At 46.0% G+C, this 20378-nt stretch overlaps 1 protein-coding gene across 4 annotated transcripts in view; it reads right to left on the bottom strand.

The window, feature by feature from the left end:
- Positions 1-20378, bottom strand: part of LOC6501462 (hemicentin-1) — a 133314-nt gene that overhangs the window by 21067 nt on the left and 91869 nt on the right. For all 4 annotated transcript variants that reach the window (XM_044714162.1, XM_044714164.1, XM_044714163.1 and 1 more), the window contains 2 exons: positions 10299-10412; positions 3716-3916 (listed from right to left, as the gene is read on the bottom strand). In XM_044714162.1, coding sequence (XP_044570097.1) covers positions 3716-3916; positions 10299-10412 — 315 coding nt within the window. The remainder of the gene's footprint in view (positions 1-3715; positions 3917-10298; positions 10413-20378) is intronic.

The raw sequence follows: 20378 nt of genomic DNA, 5'->3' as shown, positions 1-20378 counted from the left end.
TAATAAGCAGCTCTTTCAAAGCACTTGCCGCACTGGCGGTTGCGGCCAGTTTTCATGACAGAGTTTGTTTCATATTGATTCCGAAGCATCCACGGCACTGCCTCAACTTCTGGCCGTGGTTGGTTTTGCGGCATTCAAAGTTCTTCGCTGGCCCACAGCCCCATCCTGATCCTTATGCAAATCCACACTCACATCCACATCCGCACACAAATGCATATACACATTTTCGTCCTCCGGATGGCTTTAACTTTAAGTGCGCCGGATTGTGGGCGGCGAAAGTTTGTGCCTCCGTCTGCTAAGTAATTTAAATCCATATTCTGTTGCAGCCGATAAAGTTTAGTGCTAAAACTTAAGCGGCTGCCGAGTGCCTGGCATTTAATTGTGGGCTCTCTGGCCGGGTCCTGCTGCAGTCCTTGCCTGCCAATGTCTTGGTAATTTGTCTCAAGTATCCTAAGAAAGCTGGCAAGTGTGCGTGTCGCACTATAGCGAATAGTGTGTAGGTGTGTGGGATTGTGTTTTGTTTATCGTTCTTGTGGCATATAATTATGCTACACCTCTCTCGTGCTCCCCTCCTTTATAGCCTGTGGTAGCATCTTTTGTTATTGTACAAACATTGTTGTTTAGACCATTGTGCTGGTCCTGCTGGGAACCCATTGTTGGCCCATAATTAAATGCTCCCCCTTGCCTCACCCGTCTACTCCTGTCCTGCACCTGATGTGCAGGTCCTGTCCACATCCGTCTGCGTCTCCGTATCCGTGGACAGTTGTTTTGGCATATTGTGCATATAAATCACCAGGCACCGGGTTTCATTTTCTATGCCGAAGCCACACACAGTCGGTGCAATAATTATGGTTTCCGGTTCAATGATTCCATTGTTATCGATACTTTAATTGGAGTTCTTGCCTTCGAATTCTGTGGTAAATTTTCGCCATAGATGTGTCCTGTAATTACGCTGCTAATTGCGGATCTCCTGTGGCCATTTCGACTAGTCGCAATCGGATTTGGTGGGCGGGGCGGGCGCTTTAAAGTCAAGCTCACTGAATGGATTTTTAAAATCCCAACTCGCGATTGGATGGATGGGGCGGATGTGTGATAAAAATGTGCAAATTGCCGCAACGCCTGACCGCACAGCCACCGCATAACATAATGTTTTGCAGTTGGATTTGGGTGAGCCACACTCCCCCGCACCACTTGCACTTGCACTTGCACCACAATGACCCATCGATGCCCTGCCACCGGCTAATGGATGGATTGTGTGGATGGGCCGTGTCGAAGCCTAATTGGTTTTATTAAACGTCATATGAATAATGTCCGGCAGCAGCTGCAACTGAATGTCCAACATCCCGCAGCCAGCAAACCAGCAACCAAAAAGCGGAGGTTAAATTAATGAAAATGCTTTTAAGCATGGCTTTAGTTGCAGTTGCAGCTGTATCCTTGACACGGTTACTGGGTGGAAAACAGGACTGCCGTCCCCTGTTGACTCTGGCCAAACAGTCCTTGGCGGACTCATCAAATATTGAAGCTCCGGCGGTTAGGCAGAGATATATAGGAGTGTGTACCGAAAATCTAGGTGAGTGGCAGATGTCCTGCCTGGCGAGGCGCTGGCGCCCGAGGCTCCAATTATTCCAATTCCGCGCCACAGATATTAATGCCGGTGCCATATTAAAAGATTTGTCAACGGCCAAAAGTTTAGGCCATTGTTTTGGCCTTGCCAGAGGCAACGGCATCGGCCGACTGGTCCATTTTTTGGCCATCGCCGGCTAATGTCTTTGTAAGTGCTGCGATGGCCAAGTGCAAAACTTTGGCAGTGGCGCACATTATTTTTTCATCTTTAGTGCGAGCCAAACTGAAAGTAATTTACGCTCGTAAAAACTGCCAAGCCGAGATGCCAGAGAGCGGCAAACTTTATGAAATTTATATACGAATACGCCGGGACACATGGTGGGTTTTTGGGTTTCTGGATTCTGGAGTCTGGATACGGCATTCAGGATTTTTGGGATCTCATTTGGGGATGGGGCTGAGGAACATGGCTGTCGGACGTTTGCTGAGCCTATAAAAACTTCGACAGCGCATTATTTTTCCTGTTTTCTCCTTTGACAATAATGGAGATTGGGGATTGAGTTTTGGGGAGGCTTTTGGCTTTCACCAAGGGTAAGCCGAGGGGGACCAGGCCAAAAGTAAGGGGCCCAGTACAAAAACTGGGCGAGAAATTTACGTGCGCTGCAAAAGTTCAATAAACGAAATATTTCTGGCCATGATCATTATTTGGCAAACGGAGCGCATAATAAACACATAAAATAAACAAAACTTTTCAATAATCGATTTTTTTGCCCAGCTCGCACACGCCCCGCCCTCTTCCTCTTTGAGTTTGTCGAAGTCCTGGTTTTTGTTGTTGTCCTGATTTTCCCCCCTCACCACAAAAAGGAGTCTTCGTTTAATGTTTGCTTGTGGCAACGACGCCCAGAAAGAGGAGGAGCTGGAGCCAGTGCCGGAGTGGGAGCAGGACCACAAGCCAGGACCAAGTTTCAATGACAAATGAAAAAAGTTGCCCCTGCTAAAATAAATACGCATTTTTTATAGGCCTGCCTGGAGAATAATGCTCAAGCAAGTATCCATGCATTCAATATTAAAGTATTTTAAAGAGTGCAATAAAACTATTTTCGAATCGATTTCTAGCCAGCTGAGGAACAGGACTGAAGGACTAAAGACTGATACTGAGCACACAAAAAAGGAGAGCATGGCACTTTGGAGATTTGGGGAATTGTATCGCAATTTGCATGCACCGCACACATACAGCTCGTGGCGCAGTTAAAAGGAAGTGTTAGCCTGGCTAAAAGGCGTGCTCCACACACACACAAACACACACCCACACACACGCGCACGCACTCACACCAGGCCAGTATGCAAATAAAGGGCAACATTGTAATTGGGGGGAAATATATGTAAATTATTCATCATTGCTGATTAGAAGCCTTGCCAAAGACGCACGCCAAAAGGGAGCCGGGGATGAAGGAGGAGCCAAAAAGTAAAAGAACAGGAGGTGGATTAGGACTGGGATTGGGATTGGGGAGATGACGGGTGAAATGGATAGAAGTAACAGTCAGAAACAAAGCTCAAAGCCCGGCCGGAGTCGTGCGCTTGTTAGGCACATTGGGTCCCCGGCAGGAAGTAGTTGAGCAGGACCCGGGAGCCAAGGAGCCAAGGAGCCGAGAGCCAACAATTTGCATCCGCTTTCTGATTCTTCGACTGCCCGCCCCGGGATCTACCCCGGGTCCTGGGTCGTGAGGTCCTCTGTTTTGCGGATGAGCAGCGATTCCGGGGCAAATGGCAGATTAGTTTTGATTTTTTCGCCGCTCTAAAAATTCCACTCTCTATTGAATCTTTGGCCGTAAAGCGGCCAAATTGCAGCCAAGCTACTTTGCATATTTGAGTGGCCCGGACGCATAAAGCACTAAGCACTAAGGATGTAAGGATATGTTAATTTGACCAACACACACACATACCCAACAGCAGAGGTGCCCAAATGATGAAGCCTAACAATGGGGCCCAAGTGATTTGAGTAGGCCGCATAAATTTCCACCCATAAAAATCCCATGGAACGTCAATCTGGGAGATTGGAACTTTGCATAACAATGCGCCCGTTCCCTGGCCCGGGCACGCTTAACCGAAAAGTCAGTTGGCAAATTTGTTGGCAAAAAGCCATCGGCCTACTTACCCAGTATCTCTACCGTGTGGGTGATTTCCCTCGGATCCATGGTGGCAATCTGGCAGATATAATCTCCGGCATCTGTGGGCTGGGCGTCGCGTATCTGGAGATTGAATCCGTTGACCAGGCGAACTCGAGGATCGGGTGTTACTTTCACGGATCCGGCCGTTAATATGGCGATGCCACGCTTCCAGGCCACAACATATGCATCTGCAATCGAAATACCAAAATCGTAATCATCAATGAGTGGAAATTATAATTGATAAATTATGTTCGAGAGTTATTAAATCGACGAATGTCACGATTCAAGTGGCCTGCATTTCAGCGGCAGTGGCAGAGTGGCAGTGTGGCAGAGGCAGCGTAAATTGAAAAGCCAGTATTCAAATGGCTCAATTACGGGCCGCTTCGTAGGATCTAAAAAGGCTAGAAATTCAATTTGGCATGGACCAGCACACACAATCACACACTCGCAGCCAAAGGCAGGACTCCAAAGGCAGGAGTGGAATATAAACCGCAGACAGGCGGCGGGAACAACACTGGATGAGAGTCAGACAGGCACTCAGTAACACCCACTTGATATCCGCTAATGTGCGGCATTTGCAATCATATGCCAGGACGAGAGGCAGTCAGACACCAGGACGCTCTCAACATCAGCAGGATGCTGGAGGAAGGATGCCAGTCAGACAGACAGTAGCGTAGCACACATACTGGCGTTCTCTGGGGTGGACACCATTTTCGAAAAGAAACAATTTCTCAACTTATTATCCCACATTTTTTATCAAGCTTAAAAAGTTTATAATTAACAGGAAAATGGTAAACACCTTGCGCCTTTTAATATAATTCCATAAAGAGATAAGCTTGTGTTAAAGCCACTAATGAAAACATAACTTTTCAAACGGAAGAAAGGAAGCTTTTGGTTCACCCTAATAAAACACATCAATAGACAAACTCACACACAGACACACATATTTCTAACAGTCCAATGGCAATGCCGTATTCATCGAACTCATTAATTGTGATTCCTTTTTCAATTTATGTGAGTTGCTCGATGTAAATTTCCGTGCGCGTGCAAGGCGGTGATGGAAAGGGCAAAAAGGACGATTCGGGACTAAAATTGATTGGAGAAGGAGGCGGGGAAGGAGGAGCAGAAGGGAAGAGCTGGGAGCGGAGAAGTATGGAAAATGTGTATTGAAGCTGCCGGATTTGCTACTAATGATGTATGACTTCCGTGTTTCGGCGCCAACGAGCGGCATTCATTAAAAATTAAAACAATTTCGCCCGCCATCGACGACTAAGTGAGTCCTTCCCCGCACCGGGTGTTGAAAAATCTCGAGTTGGGGGGTAAATGATGTACGAGCACGGGTGTCCTTTCGCGTCCTTTCTTGAAATTGATTTCACCGCATACGCACAGACACTAAGGCACATATGCAGTCGCTGGGACCTCGGCTGTAATAAAATGCTTATGAAGTCATTTACATGCGCATTCAAAAAGCGTATTTATTTGCAATGAGTTCAACAACATCAACAAGCCAAGGCGTCGCTGTACCAGGGCCCACACCAGGACCTGCACCAGGACCCGCACCAGAACCCGTAAAACCTGAAAGGCAATGCAGGCGTAGTGCACTGCAAAAACAAATAAATAAACGAGCACCACCTGCTGTCGTTAGCGTGCTCCAAAAGGACTCGGAGGTGGAGACGTGGCAGGCTTGTGGTTATGCCAATGGAATGGAAAGTGGAGAATGGTGTCCTTGCCTCACAGCAGGAGTTCGTATAGAACGGAAAGCATAATTCTTTAGGCTGCCACGGCGGTGAGTCCTTGCATGCATCCTGCTTAGGAATCAGGAATGGTATGGAGCTCAGGGGTTGCCAGCCGAGTGTTGCAAGTTGGACGTGCTGGCGAAGTGCAGTCATATCATATTAGCCGCTTGATTGAGTTATGAATGAAGCAACGGTGTTTTCAGTTTTTCCAGTTGCTGCATTGCCAGGATATGCAAATTGGGCAATGCTTTTTCAAATTGCCCTCGACCATATGCTGTACGAAATTTCATTCTGTCAATTAGTCTCTTTCCACAGGGGATTTACGAAGCTTTCAATAGGTTAATAACCAAAAGTTGAGACTAATTGGCTGGCGTTGTCTTAAAAGCTGTCAGTTCCCTTCGGTAATGCTTTAGAACTTATCAGTGCCTTTATTTCCATTCCAAAAGATGAGCCAGAAATGTAAAGAATTTCAATTTATTGATAAAAATTTTGGCTTGTTTCATTTTAGCTGAGTCTGTGAAGGGCGGTGCCTTTCCTTTGTTCGGTATGAGCCAAGATTGAGCCGCTTGGCAGGACTCTGCTGGAGTCCTGTGTCCGTTGCACGGGCTTACATAAATTAGAGCCCTTGTAAGTGTGGGAGGGGGGCTGCCGGCTGCAACTAAATAAATTGTTAACTAAAATAACAACAATCTAACGAAAACAAGCAAAACACGAAACGCCTCAATTTCCGGTTTAAGTGTTCTAAACTAAATAGAAACCAACACACACACATAGACTGATATATCCCGTAGTCAAGGATCGCTGGCAGGACTCGGGCATTACGACAACAATACATGCAAACAATTGCGCCGTTAAGCGAGCGGCAATCCTGGAAAATAACAGTAGCCAGGGAAGGGTGAAGGATGTAGGGGCAGGGATCCAGGCACCAGGAGAAGAAGCAGAAACAGCAGCGGATGAGGATGAACGAGTGTCTGGCATAGGGCGGAAACTTGGTAAAAGCATTTCGGTTTCAGTCTGTCCGTCAGTCCAACGAACTGGGCTCACATAAACACGGCCTCCTGGACAAATGGCCGACCACATGTCCTGCTGGCCGGATAGCTGCAGAGAGCGCTTGTTCATTGTTTACAGCCGAAAGCTAACTTTTAGTTTTCTACACTTTACCCAGTGACAGAGATACACACATTCGCACACTCACAAACACAGATAGCCATATGCCTGTAGAGTAGTGTAACACACAAACATAGGCCATTCAAATATGGCCAAAGCCGGCATTGTTGCAGCGCCTTTGTCTGTTTGCCCAGGGCATACTGTGCGTATGCGCCAGCCATCGTTGCGGCCCCTTGCTGAATTTTCTCGCAGTGCAGCAACAAGAACTACTTACACGGACGAGGAGGACCAAAGGCCGACCAACGGACATGTTGTTTGTCTGAGCGCAATTTATTGCATGTCGGAAAGGCCAATATTATAAGATGATGACCCCCGAAGATAAACGATGTTGCGGCTTAGCCGCCTGGGGCAAACTGGAGCGTTGAGGGGCACCGGACTTATCTGCAACTTCTTGTGGAACTTTCTCAGTGTTCGCCCTGTGAGCCTGCCAGGAGGAGGATTGTGTTAAGTGTGGTGTGCGAGTGTGTGTGTGTATGTGCGTGTTAGTACCGTAAAAAGCGAAATTAGAACTGTAAATGGCATTAATATTGAAACTTTGTTGCCTACGCTCTCCCCCCTGTAAATCCTGGACGAAGTGGCATGGACTCCGTTCTGCTGTTTGCACAACTTCAACTTTTGCGGTACGATTCCATTTCCGTTTGCTGGGTAATAGTTTCGAGCGCCGACGCTCCATCAAAGCGTAATGAGCGTTTGTATGGCCGCAACGACGGGGTTTTTGTGTTTTGAATTTTATTGCATTTGAGTTTACAAGTTACAGCCCGTTTCCAGGCAGAAGTACAGCCAGTTTGCCAGTTACCAGTTGTTAAATGTTTTTCCACTGGCTTACTGCTGTTTTTGCCATTTTAGCCATTTTTGTTGTGGCAAAACCGCAATGAAAAATTCACACGACACTCGGCCAGTCGGCGGCATAAAAGGGCTTTGCACGCAGACAAGTTGAGCAGCGGATAAAATGGCCAGAGCCATTAATTAGCCGATTTAGAAAAGCTTAAAAACTGCAACACTCCAATAGCTGCATGAAACCCCATAACGCTGGCTTCTCAATGAAAATATTATGAAGTAATATTAAATGGGTTTTAAAATAGATTAGTCGTGCGGCCAATCTACATTTTTGGAATTTTAAGAACTTGCTTGCCAAAGTGTGCAAGCATAAATTATATAATAATATTTACTCGATTCAAAAGGCAGAAAGGACAACAAACTGATTGTTGGGATTAGCATGCAAGTTTGTCCAGGCATCCTGGCAGCATGTTTCCCAAAAAGAACAATTTGTCGCCTATCGGTGTTTGTTTTCTTTGGCAGGACATCGTTTCAGACAAAAGGACTTTGAAATTGGTCCGAACAGGTGACTGGGAAATGAATCCACTTCCGTCTAATGATCAAAGCTGCCTGTGGACGGTGGTGAACTTTTCAAAAATTCAAATAACCGAGATGCCTCAAGTACAAGACTTTCCACTCTATTCCTTATAGTTTATATCCGCCTAGAGGAAAATTGAAAATTTCCAAGCAGCAGCTGCAAAAAAGGAAAAGCTGAAGAAAAAGTGAAAACAAACAGAAGATACAACCAACGCAGACAATGAAATAAACACACTTGGAGTGCCAGACATTGAAGAACAAATAAAAATTCAAATGAAATGATAATGATGAAATGTTCCAATGTTTACTCGCAGTCAGACAGGACGACTAAGGATATACATATATGGCGGGTATCTGGGGAGGCACAGTCGAGCTGAAAGATTACTCTTTCGGGGTGCAAAGCTCCGTAATAAGTGTTTAAAGGCATTTCATATAATATGGAAATGCCAACACTCATACACTCGCACACCCACCCATTACACGCATGGTCCTTTGTGTGATTTCATTCTTTTTCGAATTTTACGAGTTTGCATCCATAAAACGAAATGAAAATGCGCATAAATTGTACAAAGTGCCGGGGCCAGAGAGTTCCTCGACTAAACTCTCTGGTTTTAGTGGGGTTTTAAAAATTCTATCAATTATTTTTTTACACTTTATGTGCGGTGCCATAAAAAGGGATATGCCGCGATATGTTACGGTTCACCTGCACCCACAATCACGTCAACTCGCCGGATACTCGTTCCTGATCATATTTTTGCCGTTCAGATGGCGCCTCCATAAAGTATGTGCTATTAAAAAAGGCAGCAAATCGCGTTGCGGCTTCACTTTTTAATTAGTTGCATTTATTTAAAGGGGCGCGACTTAGCAGCGAGTATAATGAAATTGTTCTATGGGCACTTTATTAGCATAATGTGGCATTAGCCGGGGGAGGCACACCGGAGCACCAGAGCCCTCGGAAAGTAAAGGTCCTGCAGAGTAAACCAACGCTCAGGCAATTTATTTCCCTTACCATGCCGTGTTTTTCTTTTTATATTTACTTTCTGAAGCTTCCTTTTATTTTTTTTCTTTATTATTAGTACCCAAATGCCCGCAGCTATAATTTTGTTGCAGAAATTGTCTATGTATCGCATCGTCGGCGTTGCCAGCTCTAGCCTCGTCCTTGTATTTATCCTGTCTTCAGTCCCTCTCATTCCCTCCAGTCTGTGTCTGTCCTGTTCTTCGACTTCATCTTCGTCTGAGTCCTGGTCAAAGTTGTAGACATCGTCGGAGGCAATCAAGTGCATGAGAAACGCAAATGAAATTCTTTGTTCTGTATTTCCTTTTCTTATAAACGGATACTCCGACCGCAGACGTCTTGTGTGCATATGTGTGGGAATGTTACGAGCTCTACATACACAAAGAAAAACAAAGCTTTAAGTTTAATTTAACAATTAAAAATATTTATCTTTTATTTACTTTAAATAATAAAACCAAAACTTGCAATGAAAATATCATATTTAGTTCTGAATTACAATAAAACTTAACATAATAGAATGATTTATTAAATAAATAGCTTCTTACATTTTCTTTTTCTCAAAATCAAAATGTTGAAAAATTATTAAGTTTAAAAAACTGTGTCCTGAAAGCCCTGGTCCTTATTTTTTCCCATGCACCCATAAAATGTGAGCTCCAAGTGTTTTGGGTCGGAGCGTTTTTATGTAGCATTTTGTCGGTCGCCGAGTGGCATTAGATTTGACCATCTTGGGTGGCAACGTCTTGGCCCTGGTTTATTTTATTTTAGCCACATGTCCCATCTTCCCTGTTCCTCCCCGAGTCCTGGCATGCTGCTTCTGTTGCTTATGCTAAATCCTTGTTATGTACAAATAATCTCGCACACACGACCGCATTTAAATTGAAAAACGTACATGGCCCAACCACCGCTCAAATGCCAAGTCTTGTGTGGAGCGAACGACCACAGCAAAAACGCCGCAACCACTTCACATGTCCATCCGGATGTCTTGGATGGACATATCCTCACTATCCGAAGTTGTCCGCTTTGACCGCTACTGCTTCTGTTTTTCTGCGGTCCCCGGACGGACAGTGGGCCAGTGAATATTTAGCCCACCCACCCGGATCCGGCCGGGGGATTAATGCATAGTTGCGGCCATCGCATAATGTCGGCTTAATTATTTGTATGGTAGAGCCTTCGACCGCAGCATTTAAATGCATGCTGCGTGGGCGAATCTGCCCGTGTCGGTATGCCGGGTGGAAAATGAGTTTTCCCGCTATGGGTTTCCCTGGGAATCCTTCATCATTGAGCTATGTACAAACTTACCCGTGTTGGCCACCTCGCAGGGCAGCACTATTGTCTCGCCGGTGATGAATTTGAATGTCTCCGAACGTGATATGAACATGGGCTCATTTTTGGACAACATGCTCTGGGCAGATGCTGCAAAAGACAAGAAGGATAGAGAGAATAGATTTTAATATCAGATGCCTTTTGGTATTTTCGTTTAAAATACAAAGTAAATTACTCAAAATATTATTACTTGCCATGCAAACATTCGGGGATAAGAGTTTGCCAGCTTGTGTACACAAATTTTGAGAACACTCTGACCATTTAGATCAACATCATGTGTCCGAGTACCAGTCGGAGTGTGTGTGTCTTTGGATAATTGGTTTAATGCATTTAAGAATATTTGTCAATTGTCGGAAAGTTCATAAAGTGCATTTTATTATGCCCATCCAATGAAAGTTGTCAAATTTACGCACAGGCCGAGTGCATGTATGATTGGACTAGATGGGGAAATAATTTAATGCACTTGCTGTTGATTTGCTAATCAATTTTATATGTCAAAACCAAAGTGGATACGAGTGTGCTGTGGGCTGTGCATGTGTAAGTGCAAGAACACTAGCTTAGACATCTTGTCGGTGTCGGTATCAGTGTCGTTGTCTGTGTGGTATTGTTAAGTGTTAAAATGCACTTAAATATTAAAGCATATTTTTGGCCCAATTCCCCACTGAGCCCTGAATTAATTCAATTGCTCACAGGCCCCAATACGGCCCAAAATACAAAGGCAGCCGCAAACGCAAGCGCACGCAATAGCTGTAGCGCATTATGGAAAATTCGTGTCTTGCATAATTAATTCGCCGCCCAAGCGGGGACCACATCAAAGGACACTGCATGCAGCCCCGACATTAGGCATTAGGGTATTTATTTGGTTTTGTAATTAAACAATGATTATTGCATAAATAGCCCGACATTGCGGCCAGCCCCAATTAAACTCAATTAAATGCTGCAGCTCCGAAATCCCGTCATTATTTGTCCGTCCGGGAGGCTTTTGGGAAATCGTGAATTGCGTCCAAGTCCCAAACGGATATGCTCGTATCCGGTTACAAGGTAATCGATTACTTTTAGTGTGACGGACGGGGGCGCAGATATGTACAAGCCGGACGACTTCCGCACGCAAGGACCCATCGAAAAAGTGAGTCCTGGACGAGGAAAATAACAAGGGAAAGGACGAGCGACGAGGAAAAAAACACAAAAAACTGTGCGTCAGCGCCAGAAGCAACAAAAACAAGGACAATGCCAAAAGGCGACGGCAAACAATTTAATACGTTTAAGCGAATGTGTCAACAGGGCAAGCTGCCTTGAGCCTTGGGGCTCTGGGCGAATGTTGAGCGATGAACAATGCGGATGCGGATGCGAATGCGAATGCGGGTGGGGAAGCGGATACGGATGCGGACCTAGGATCGAGGACCAAGCACTTTTGACACCATGACAAGGCGAGCCAAGGTCCTGGAATTGAATTGATTCGATTACGCTGCGGGCACAATAATGAAGTGTCAAATGTTGTATTTATCTGCTGCGAAAACATTCGTGAACAGGGCGGAGGAGGACTGGAGGACTCGACGAGGACCTTGGAGGAAATAGGTAAGCAAAGCCAAAAGTCAGCAGCACGCACTTGCGAAGAGTGGAGGCTGTCAGGCGGCAGGACCTGCCAGGACTTGGCAGGACCCTCGATGCCATGTAGCTAGCATTTTATTTGATTCCTCTACATTTGGCTTTTTGCCTCTCAATGTTTTGCTTTTTGACCTGACTTTTGTGCCGCCTATTTGTGTTTTTTTTGTCGCTTTCAGTTCGTCCTTCCCCCAATCTTGGCCTGTAAATATAATTTCTTTTGTAGCCAGTTGGCTAGTCGGCTTTCGGCCCGGCTCGGTGCTTGTGACAATATTTTCGCAAGGCTCCACGCTCCTCGCTCCTTGCAAGAATAAAGGCGTCGGCAGCACGTGCCTCTGCTCCTGTCAATCGAGTCCTTGATGCGGATAATAACGAAATGATGTCAGTCGGGGAGAAGTTTTGTTCATCGCCTGTGCTTTTGAAGTTCCTGCTCGGAAGGGTTTCCGGCAACTGACGACGACTGTCTGCCGTCTGGGGATTTGGCATTCGAGTGCTAATAAACCAAATGACTTTGTGCCACTTGGGGCACTGAACCGCGGATGCTGGGGATGCAGATGAAAGGCGCTCTCTCCGCCTCTCATACACGTACACACGTGCCTCTGGAATATTTCTGCATATTTACTTGATTTTATTTCATATTCTCCGATTCAAAATCCAGATTCAGAGTCGATCCCCCGAGGTGAATGTGCACTCATTGAACCGAAGTCGAAATGCGAAGTTTCTATTTGCGTCTGGTCAGTTTGGTCGCTTGCTCTCGTGTCTGTGTGTGGGTGTCTACAATTCAATTTCAATTTTCCAATTTTTAGTGCCCGGTCTGGGCCGGAGGCCCTCTTTCTCAGTTCGCTGGCCAGTATTTTTTATTTTTGTGGTTTCATATTCAAAGTTTTTCCATTAAAGTTATTCGCACAGAATAAGAAAAGTTTGCCCTAACACACCCACTCGCCCACTCGTCCACACACCCACTTACCCACTCTCACAAAATACAGTTGCAAATATTCAATTTGAGTAGAAAATTATCAAACAAGTTTTTTATTTCCCCGACAGCTCCATCCATTCATTCACGGGATCCACCCGCTGACCTTCATCAGAAAGTGTGCTAGAAAGTAACGCCTCCAGTGCCCAGAGACTAGGCAAAAATTGAAAAATTTTCGGTAGCACGCAAAGTGCATAAAATATAAAAAAGCCACGGGTTGCAACAACAACTACAACGGTTGTACAAAAAGCAACAGATGTTGCAACTGTTGTAATTTCGAGTGCAACGCGGTGGCGGCTCGGGGACGCACCTGTTCTGTTCTGGTGTGCCGTGTGCCATTTTTTTGTATTTACTTTTTTCCACCGGAGCTGCAACTGCGACAAATGGAATGGCGGCAGCTTGCTGGAAACTTGCTCCGCCACTGCCAGGACAAACAGAAGCTGTGGCTGCAGGAAAAAATGGAAATTCATTAAGCGCCGCGTTGAGCGTTGAGCGCAGGAACTATGGGAAACAACTTTAAGCCAACACTCGCTAAGGGAAAATCTCACGACAAAGCGGTTAAGGAGCAGATCTTGGCAGGTGCATTTCATGGCAGCCAGGCACTGGCAACGGCATTAGCAAACACGTAATATCTTTGAGCGGCTACTTATGCCGGAGTGGCCTCCATCTCGGCCGCCGGGTGACTGCCCAGACGTCTGCATAAATCTTCCATATTTCGGCCAGAGCCGGAGATCCAAAGCCAATGGACGTCCTCCATGAAAGCCCCCAGCACTATTAGGGTCTGAGCACAAAGGGCAAACTGACGGGTGAAAAGGGGTCGATGGGGCAGGATAGTAGGGAGGTACGTCGCCCAGCCGAACTCAACTGGCAAATTTAGCACAAGGGAATCAAGGATTACCTCGCACATACAACAACATATTCCTAAGCCAAAAACATGATTGTCTTTACAGATGGAAAAGGAAAAAGTAATATTTATTAATTTAAGATTAGACTTAGCATTCAGCCACAACAATTAAACGGGGCAGTGGCTACCAAAGAGCGCTCAATATCCTCCTCTTGCAGCACATTTGTTTTCTTTTTCTATCAACATTTCTTTCTGTGCATCGCCGCAAAATTTTCCAACAGCTTTCGTGTCTAGAGAGGGAGCAGGGAGTCGAGGAGGTAAGTTTGTGGGGCAAGTAAGCATTGCCAAAATTGAGTGAAAACCAAAGTTTGATACTGTTGTTGCAACGTTACGTGCTAGTCTGCCCTGCACCGGCCACGCCCCTTTCAGCCACATGTTAAAACAATCTAAAAAGTTAGCGGGAAAACAATGTGATTGCAAGTGAAATATTCATGGAGTGCACTTTTGACATGAAACTTGGCCAAGCCGCAAAAGACGCAGAACAAGTCGGTGTCGGCTGCGGGTAACTGCGGGAGAAGACGGGCCTGGGTGGGTGGTTGGGTTTAAAATCCTTCCCGTGGCCCGTAGTCCTTCTCGGCCAGGTTAGAAGGAGTGGTGGCTTTCGGGGCAGCGAAGCGCTAATTTCGCAGCCCCACACTGGCCGGGCAAACTGATAGTAAACTCGGATAGTGCATCCACTCCTCCGAGCCGGCAAACCACCGAAATAGCAAACCCACAATGAATACCCCGCCACTGCATCGCCACTTGCCTGCTACGTTCGCACACATGTGGGCCATAAAATCTGAAGTTATGTTCAACAATTTTTGGCCAACTGCTGTGGGTAATTTGTTTGCTCGCGTTGCTGTGGTTTAACAACATGTTATCCAGCCTGTGCCACGAAAATCAATAGAACACTTCTCGCTCGACCAACCGAACCGCCAAATAAACTCCTCCTTTGTGGAGGTTACGCTTCAATATTTATTAAGCATACGCCCCATCCCCACCTCTTCTAACAGACGTCTGAAACGCATCATTTAAAGCAACTGGAAATAGATACGTCGTGAAAAATCCGAATGCGAATACTAGGTAATCCCGCTTAGACTAATACACAACAAATGGACCGAGAGCGTCGGTGAATGCAATGTGTCACCTTTATGGCGACAGGAAAATGAAATCACGTTGTCCCTCACGTGACAAATGCCCGGACTATGATAGATGTGAGCCGGAGTCGGAGACACAGAAGGCAGGAAGAATGGGCAAGGAGCCGCCTTAGTGCCTGCGTGTTTTCCGGACCCGGCCCAGCGGCTCCGGGCACGTTCCAGATAGCCCCGGTGACGACAACACGTAGCGAAATGCGCATTAAATTGTGAAAAATGGAATTTCGGCAAATCAAAAGCGTATTACAATCCCCTCTCCCTCTAGAATAAGTGAGACGAAGTCGGGGGATAGAAAGTGGAACAAACCTCTCATCCTCGCCGAAACTGGCCAGAAAACAAATCAATGTCAATGCTCTGACGTCTGGCAGAACGAGGCCCTCTCCGCATTAGATGTAACAGCATACGAGTGCTGTCGCCACGTGATTAGGCCTGGCCTTCATATCCTTTTGCCAGGTTTCGATTTTCGTTGTTCTGATTCCAGCTCCCGCTCCACGATTTCGGTTTCGGGCACATGTCGCCCATGAATATCTGGGAGCATATTTATTTATTGACTTGTCGACGGCCGTTTGTTTGGTTCCTTTCGCCTTGGCTCACATGCATGCCTTCAGCGAGCAACCACCTGGCTGTCCTTTGACCTGGCTCATAAGCTGTCAGGCTAACTTTTGGCCCCGAAATGGCGGTAAAGGGGCGGAGTACACTTTAAAACAAGGGAGTGTTTCTATAAATTACAATAAATTTAAGCTAAAAAGTGGAAATATTATTTGAAAGTTTTATATCTATTTATTCAAAATATTCCCTTTAGTTTTAAATTTTCCTCCTTTATTGTTTCAAAAGCTTTAAAAATTTCCCTTAGTGTGGCAGGAGTGTTAGCATCGGGGGCATCGACACGGCATTTGAGTGCCTGCTCGTGCATTAGTCAACCTCTTGGTGCTTCGCTTATGCCTACAAAATTTTCACACTCAATTGCCTGGGCAACCTTTTCGCAGGATCACGCGCCGTTCCACCCCCAATCCGCCAGCTACTTAGCGAATGTGTTGCATGCAACAACACACCGCGATACACAGATACAACCGCACACCCACAAACACATCCTCCGTATGAGTCGCTCTCGAGCAAGGACAAGCGACCGGGTTTAGTTAGCTTCTCGCCAACGGCATTTCGTGAGTCCTTTGTGCTGGCAGCTCGGGTTCGGGTATAAATTGTATTTTTTGATTGTTGTTGCCGCTTTCGGTGACACTTTTATTCACTCGATTTGTGTATGTGAGCTGGTAGAGGGTGGCCTGCATATCTGATTGGCGCATATATCATACGTAATGGCTTCCAAATGACGGCAATGATTTCAATTTTGCGATAACCCAGCACGACTTAAAGTGCGTGTTTGCCCGGCGGCCAGATTAAGTAATCAAAGTTATTACCGAAATCCTGAACACGGTGCGTATGGGTAATGTTCAGCAAAAATTTCACAAGTCAGCATAGAGAAAAGCAACCGGCAAAAGTTGGGGCCACCGGAAGTAGACGCTTTACGCATCCGCTCATCGGGGCTCGTTTCTCACCCATTTTGTGATTTTGTGATTGTTGTACGTGGACCCTCGGCACGGCTTCTGCTACTGTTTTGTAGCCAAGTGATTGACGATAATTGACTGTCGCCGGCGAAGGACATCAATCATGGTGTCAGAATGGACAGCAGGCAGCATGTAAATTGCATGCGATAAAAATGAAATTGAATTCGGTAAACAAAATGATAAAAATCTTCCAGATCTCCAGGCCAGGCAGCCCCGATAATTTATGCAGGATCCTGGTGATGGTTCTGGTACTGGGTGGCTCGTTGCCGGAAGTGAGAACAGTGGGATGTCATCAAAAGTAAAAAAAATAAATAAAAAATGCTGCAAATTCATGCTATTTGTTTGCCGTTTAATGCGCAACGAAATGAATTTGAATATATCATGACTTTCAGACAAGGACACTGCTCTTTTCAACTTCGCATTCGTACTTGCCGCTCCCGGCTTCTGCATATTAAATATTTTTGCGTGTCAAATGAAATTTTTGTAATTTTCGAGGTGGCGTCAAATGAAATTCACACAATTCTCGAAGCAGCCGGAGCATGTTTAACTTTTGCCCCAGCGACCCGAGCCGGAGTCCCGGCTTAATTCAGTGGAGTGTGCTGGAAAATGTCACATGCTGCACGTGCAACACTGGCAAAAGTTTTCAGAGTGGAAGAGTGAAAAAAAAGGTCCTTCAAAATTTAGCAAAAATCCAAAAGCTTTAAAGAATCCCCCCCAATCCCATCCCAATTTATTTCGAGGTCTAGGCCATCAACGGAGAGAATGCAAAATAAATTGCCCCAAAAATCGCTGAAGCAAAAAAAGAGACTGGGAGAATTCACCGGACATGTAGGTAACGATTTGCTTGTAACCAGGAAATTCTGCATCGCTGGAAAAATGCGTGTATGCAAATTTTTTTGTTGTACCTGCAAGGGCCGGGGCCGGAGAAAAATGTATTACAATATCTGGGTGAGTGGATGTGAAGGAGGTTCCCCAGAAGCCAAGAAAATGGAGGTAAAAGTCGGGCACGAACTCAGATATTGAGTCGGGTCGTGGCCTAATTTTCACTTCGCAATGCAGTGCCCCGAAATGTTGGCCAGAACAAAAAAATGACAGAAGGAAGTATAGAGAGACGAAGAGAAAACGCAGGGAAGAGAGCGAGAAACGTAGCCCACTTAATTAGGAGGTTTTTCCAGGTATTTTTTCCGGAGTTTTTCGGGCTTTCAGGCATCAGCACGGTTGGCCCCGGCGAGAGTGGAGTAAACACCGGTTCCGTTGGCTTTATATACGCCGTATATAATGCGATTCCTGCCTGTCCGTCGTTCTGCTCTTCCGTTTGCTGTTGACTCGCTAACTGGCTTTTTGTTTCAACGGCTGCTGCCGCATTGTTACGTTTTGTTTTCGGGACAGACCTGGAAAATGCAGGGAAAGCTTATGGATCTACAGTGTGTGTGCGTGTGTGTGTGTTGGGGGGGAAAATAGAAATGCATAATGTGTGAAAAAGCAGGACCGACAGCCACAACAGCAAAGGCAACTGCAACGGCACGGCAACAAAGAGGAAAACAACGCACAAAGAGAAACAAATCGGATTAGGGAAGCGGAATTGTGGACGAAATGTGTTATGTGTGCGGTTCACGACCAGGCTGGCCATGGTAGTCATGGTGGGCAGGATGCCCGGGACAGGCCATCCAACCGAGATCCTACCGAGCGATATCAATTGCAGTTTACCGTATGTGTGACTGATTGCATAAATATATGGAAATCGCACGAGATGGCTCCTGAAACTCCATCACTTGAATATATCCCAGCGCCAAAAGCTCTGCATGCGGGTCATACACTCACACTTTCAACCAGGATATTGCAGGGACACAAAGAATGTGCTTGTGAGTGCGGCAGGACGTGGTGCATTTTTTATGGACAGGCCAGCCATTTAAATACTTGAACAAAGGCCCCAGCAGCGACAAAGCAAAAATGTATGAAAAATGCGACAAGTGGGGAAAAAGTGAAAGGACCAGAGCCTGAGAAAGGGCCAGAGTGAGAGTAGAAAGTGGTATGAGCTGACAATGATGCCGTTAGGAGGAATTCAAGTGGCCACATAACTTAGTCGCCGGGTGACATTAAGCTGAAATTAACCTTGTAATGTCACACGGACAAAGGCAAGTTGCAAGTGGCATGTGCATGCATAAAGTACTATATGCAATGTCTGTGACTTGGCAGGGTGCTGGGGCGGAGACGGAGACGGAGGGCAAGTGCTAAACGGGAAATGGAATACGGCTGGGACTGCCGGAGGGGTGGGCCCATAGGGAAGAGAAAATCTTCCTCTGGAAAATTAATTACGCAGCAATGTCGTAATAGTTGGCAAACTAGACTTAAAGAGCCCGGAGTGGGGAGGCAGATACAACGCAGACACAAATGAGATGAGCGGGCTCAAGTGATGCGCCGGATTACGGGGCGGATGGGTAATGCGGAATCAGATGCCAAGTGAGATAAGCAAACAAACAGCCTTGGTGCTAAATTTTAAGTGTTACAAGGACAACAACACACACGCATCTGAATGGGTGTGTACCGTCTGGGTGTGTGTGTGGGCTTCGGTGTATATGCAAACGGAGATGGAAAAGCCCTGCGGCTGTTTTCCAACTGTTTAAGTCGCTGCCTGAGTGTGTGTGTGTGGGTATATAATTGTTTGCTGTTAAGTTTACGGCAACCGCAGGCGGTGGCAACAATCGGCGGCATCACCAGCGGTGGCAGCAATCAGCATGGCTTGTATTTGCCACAATTTCCCAGCATCTCTGCTGATGAGCCCGCTTGCCATCGACCTGTCAATGGTTGCCTTTGACACTAATACCCCAACACGCACAGCGGTTGTCAGGTCGCAATCACACACACAACCCATCCAAACACCGACAGATCGGCAGGCAGGCAAGACAGACAGACTCATTATGGTGTTCCTGAGTAGTTACTCGATACAGCTTTGTGCCGCTCCCCTCCGCGTCCACGATAATTTTATTCATTTCGTATGGCTAGACTTCCAACGGAAATCCAACTACTTCGCCTTTAATTACGCCAAGAGCCGGATACCATAATTAAGTAAGCGGCTTATGATGCACAATTAAACGGTTGCCCTGACAGAAGTTCCATCATCAGCGTCGACGTAGGATTGGCATCTCACAACCCGGCCAGATTCCTTAGCCGAGCGAAACCCAATCAAACTTGAAAGGCAGAACACGCATACGCCACGTGGGACAAAGAGCACAGGGCATTAGCATAAAGGCAATGCCAGGCCACTTGCCATAAACAAGTTACAACTGTCGCAGTTCGCACGCGTACACTGAACGAAAATTAAGGGTTCTAAATAAAGTAGATAAATCTTTATGGCCATAGTTTAAAGAAAAATCAATTAAAAGGAAAATGAGAGGTTCTTCTAAGTTTTCTTAATTTTTATCATCAACTAGGCTTATATAGGCATATTTTTTACTCTGTAAACCTCTCCAGTTTCATTGTATCCGTGCGTTTACATGTTTAATTCTGGAAGGTCGCACCTTTCCTCTAACGAAGCTATCAGCCCTGGCCGGGCACGTTTGATCTAGCACAAAAAAAGGGTCAACATTGTCATGGCCATCTCTCCTGGCACTGATTTCCAGCCCCTGACTTCCTACTCCCAACTTTGCACACGCCGTCTCCCACGTCGTCGAACATTTTAGGTTACGAGATGCCTATGCACGCACCGCTCCAAGGGTGCTGATAAAAATGTCAACACACAATTGATTCTCTCGCACTTTGCATCGGGATCGACATAGCCAGCCATCGCAGTCGCCATCGACATTGGCATTGGCTATGGCATCACGTCTGTTGTTTGATTTTATTGGGCCACATTTTTTCTGCTCCGTTTTCTCGGCCTAG

This window comes from Drosophila ananassae, chromosome 2L (genome assembly GCF_017639315.1).
Source record: "Drosophila ananassae strain 14024-0371.13 chromosome 2L, ASM1763931v2, whole genome shotgun sequence".
NCBI classification, from domain to species: Eukaryota; Metazoa; Arthropoda; class Insecta; order Diptera; family Drosophilidae; genus Drosophila; species Drosophila ananassae.
Note: the sequence above shows the minus strand (reverse complement) of the source record. Positions and strands in the feature narration are given on the sequence as shown.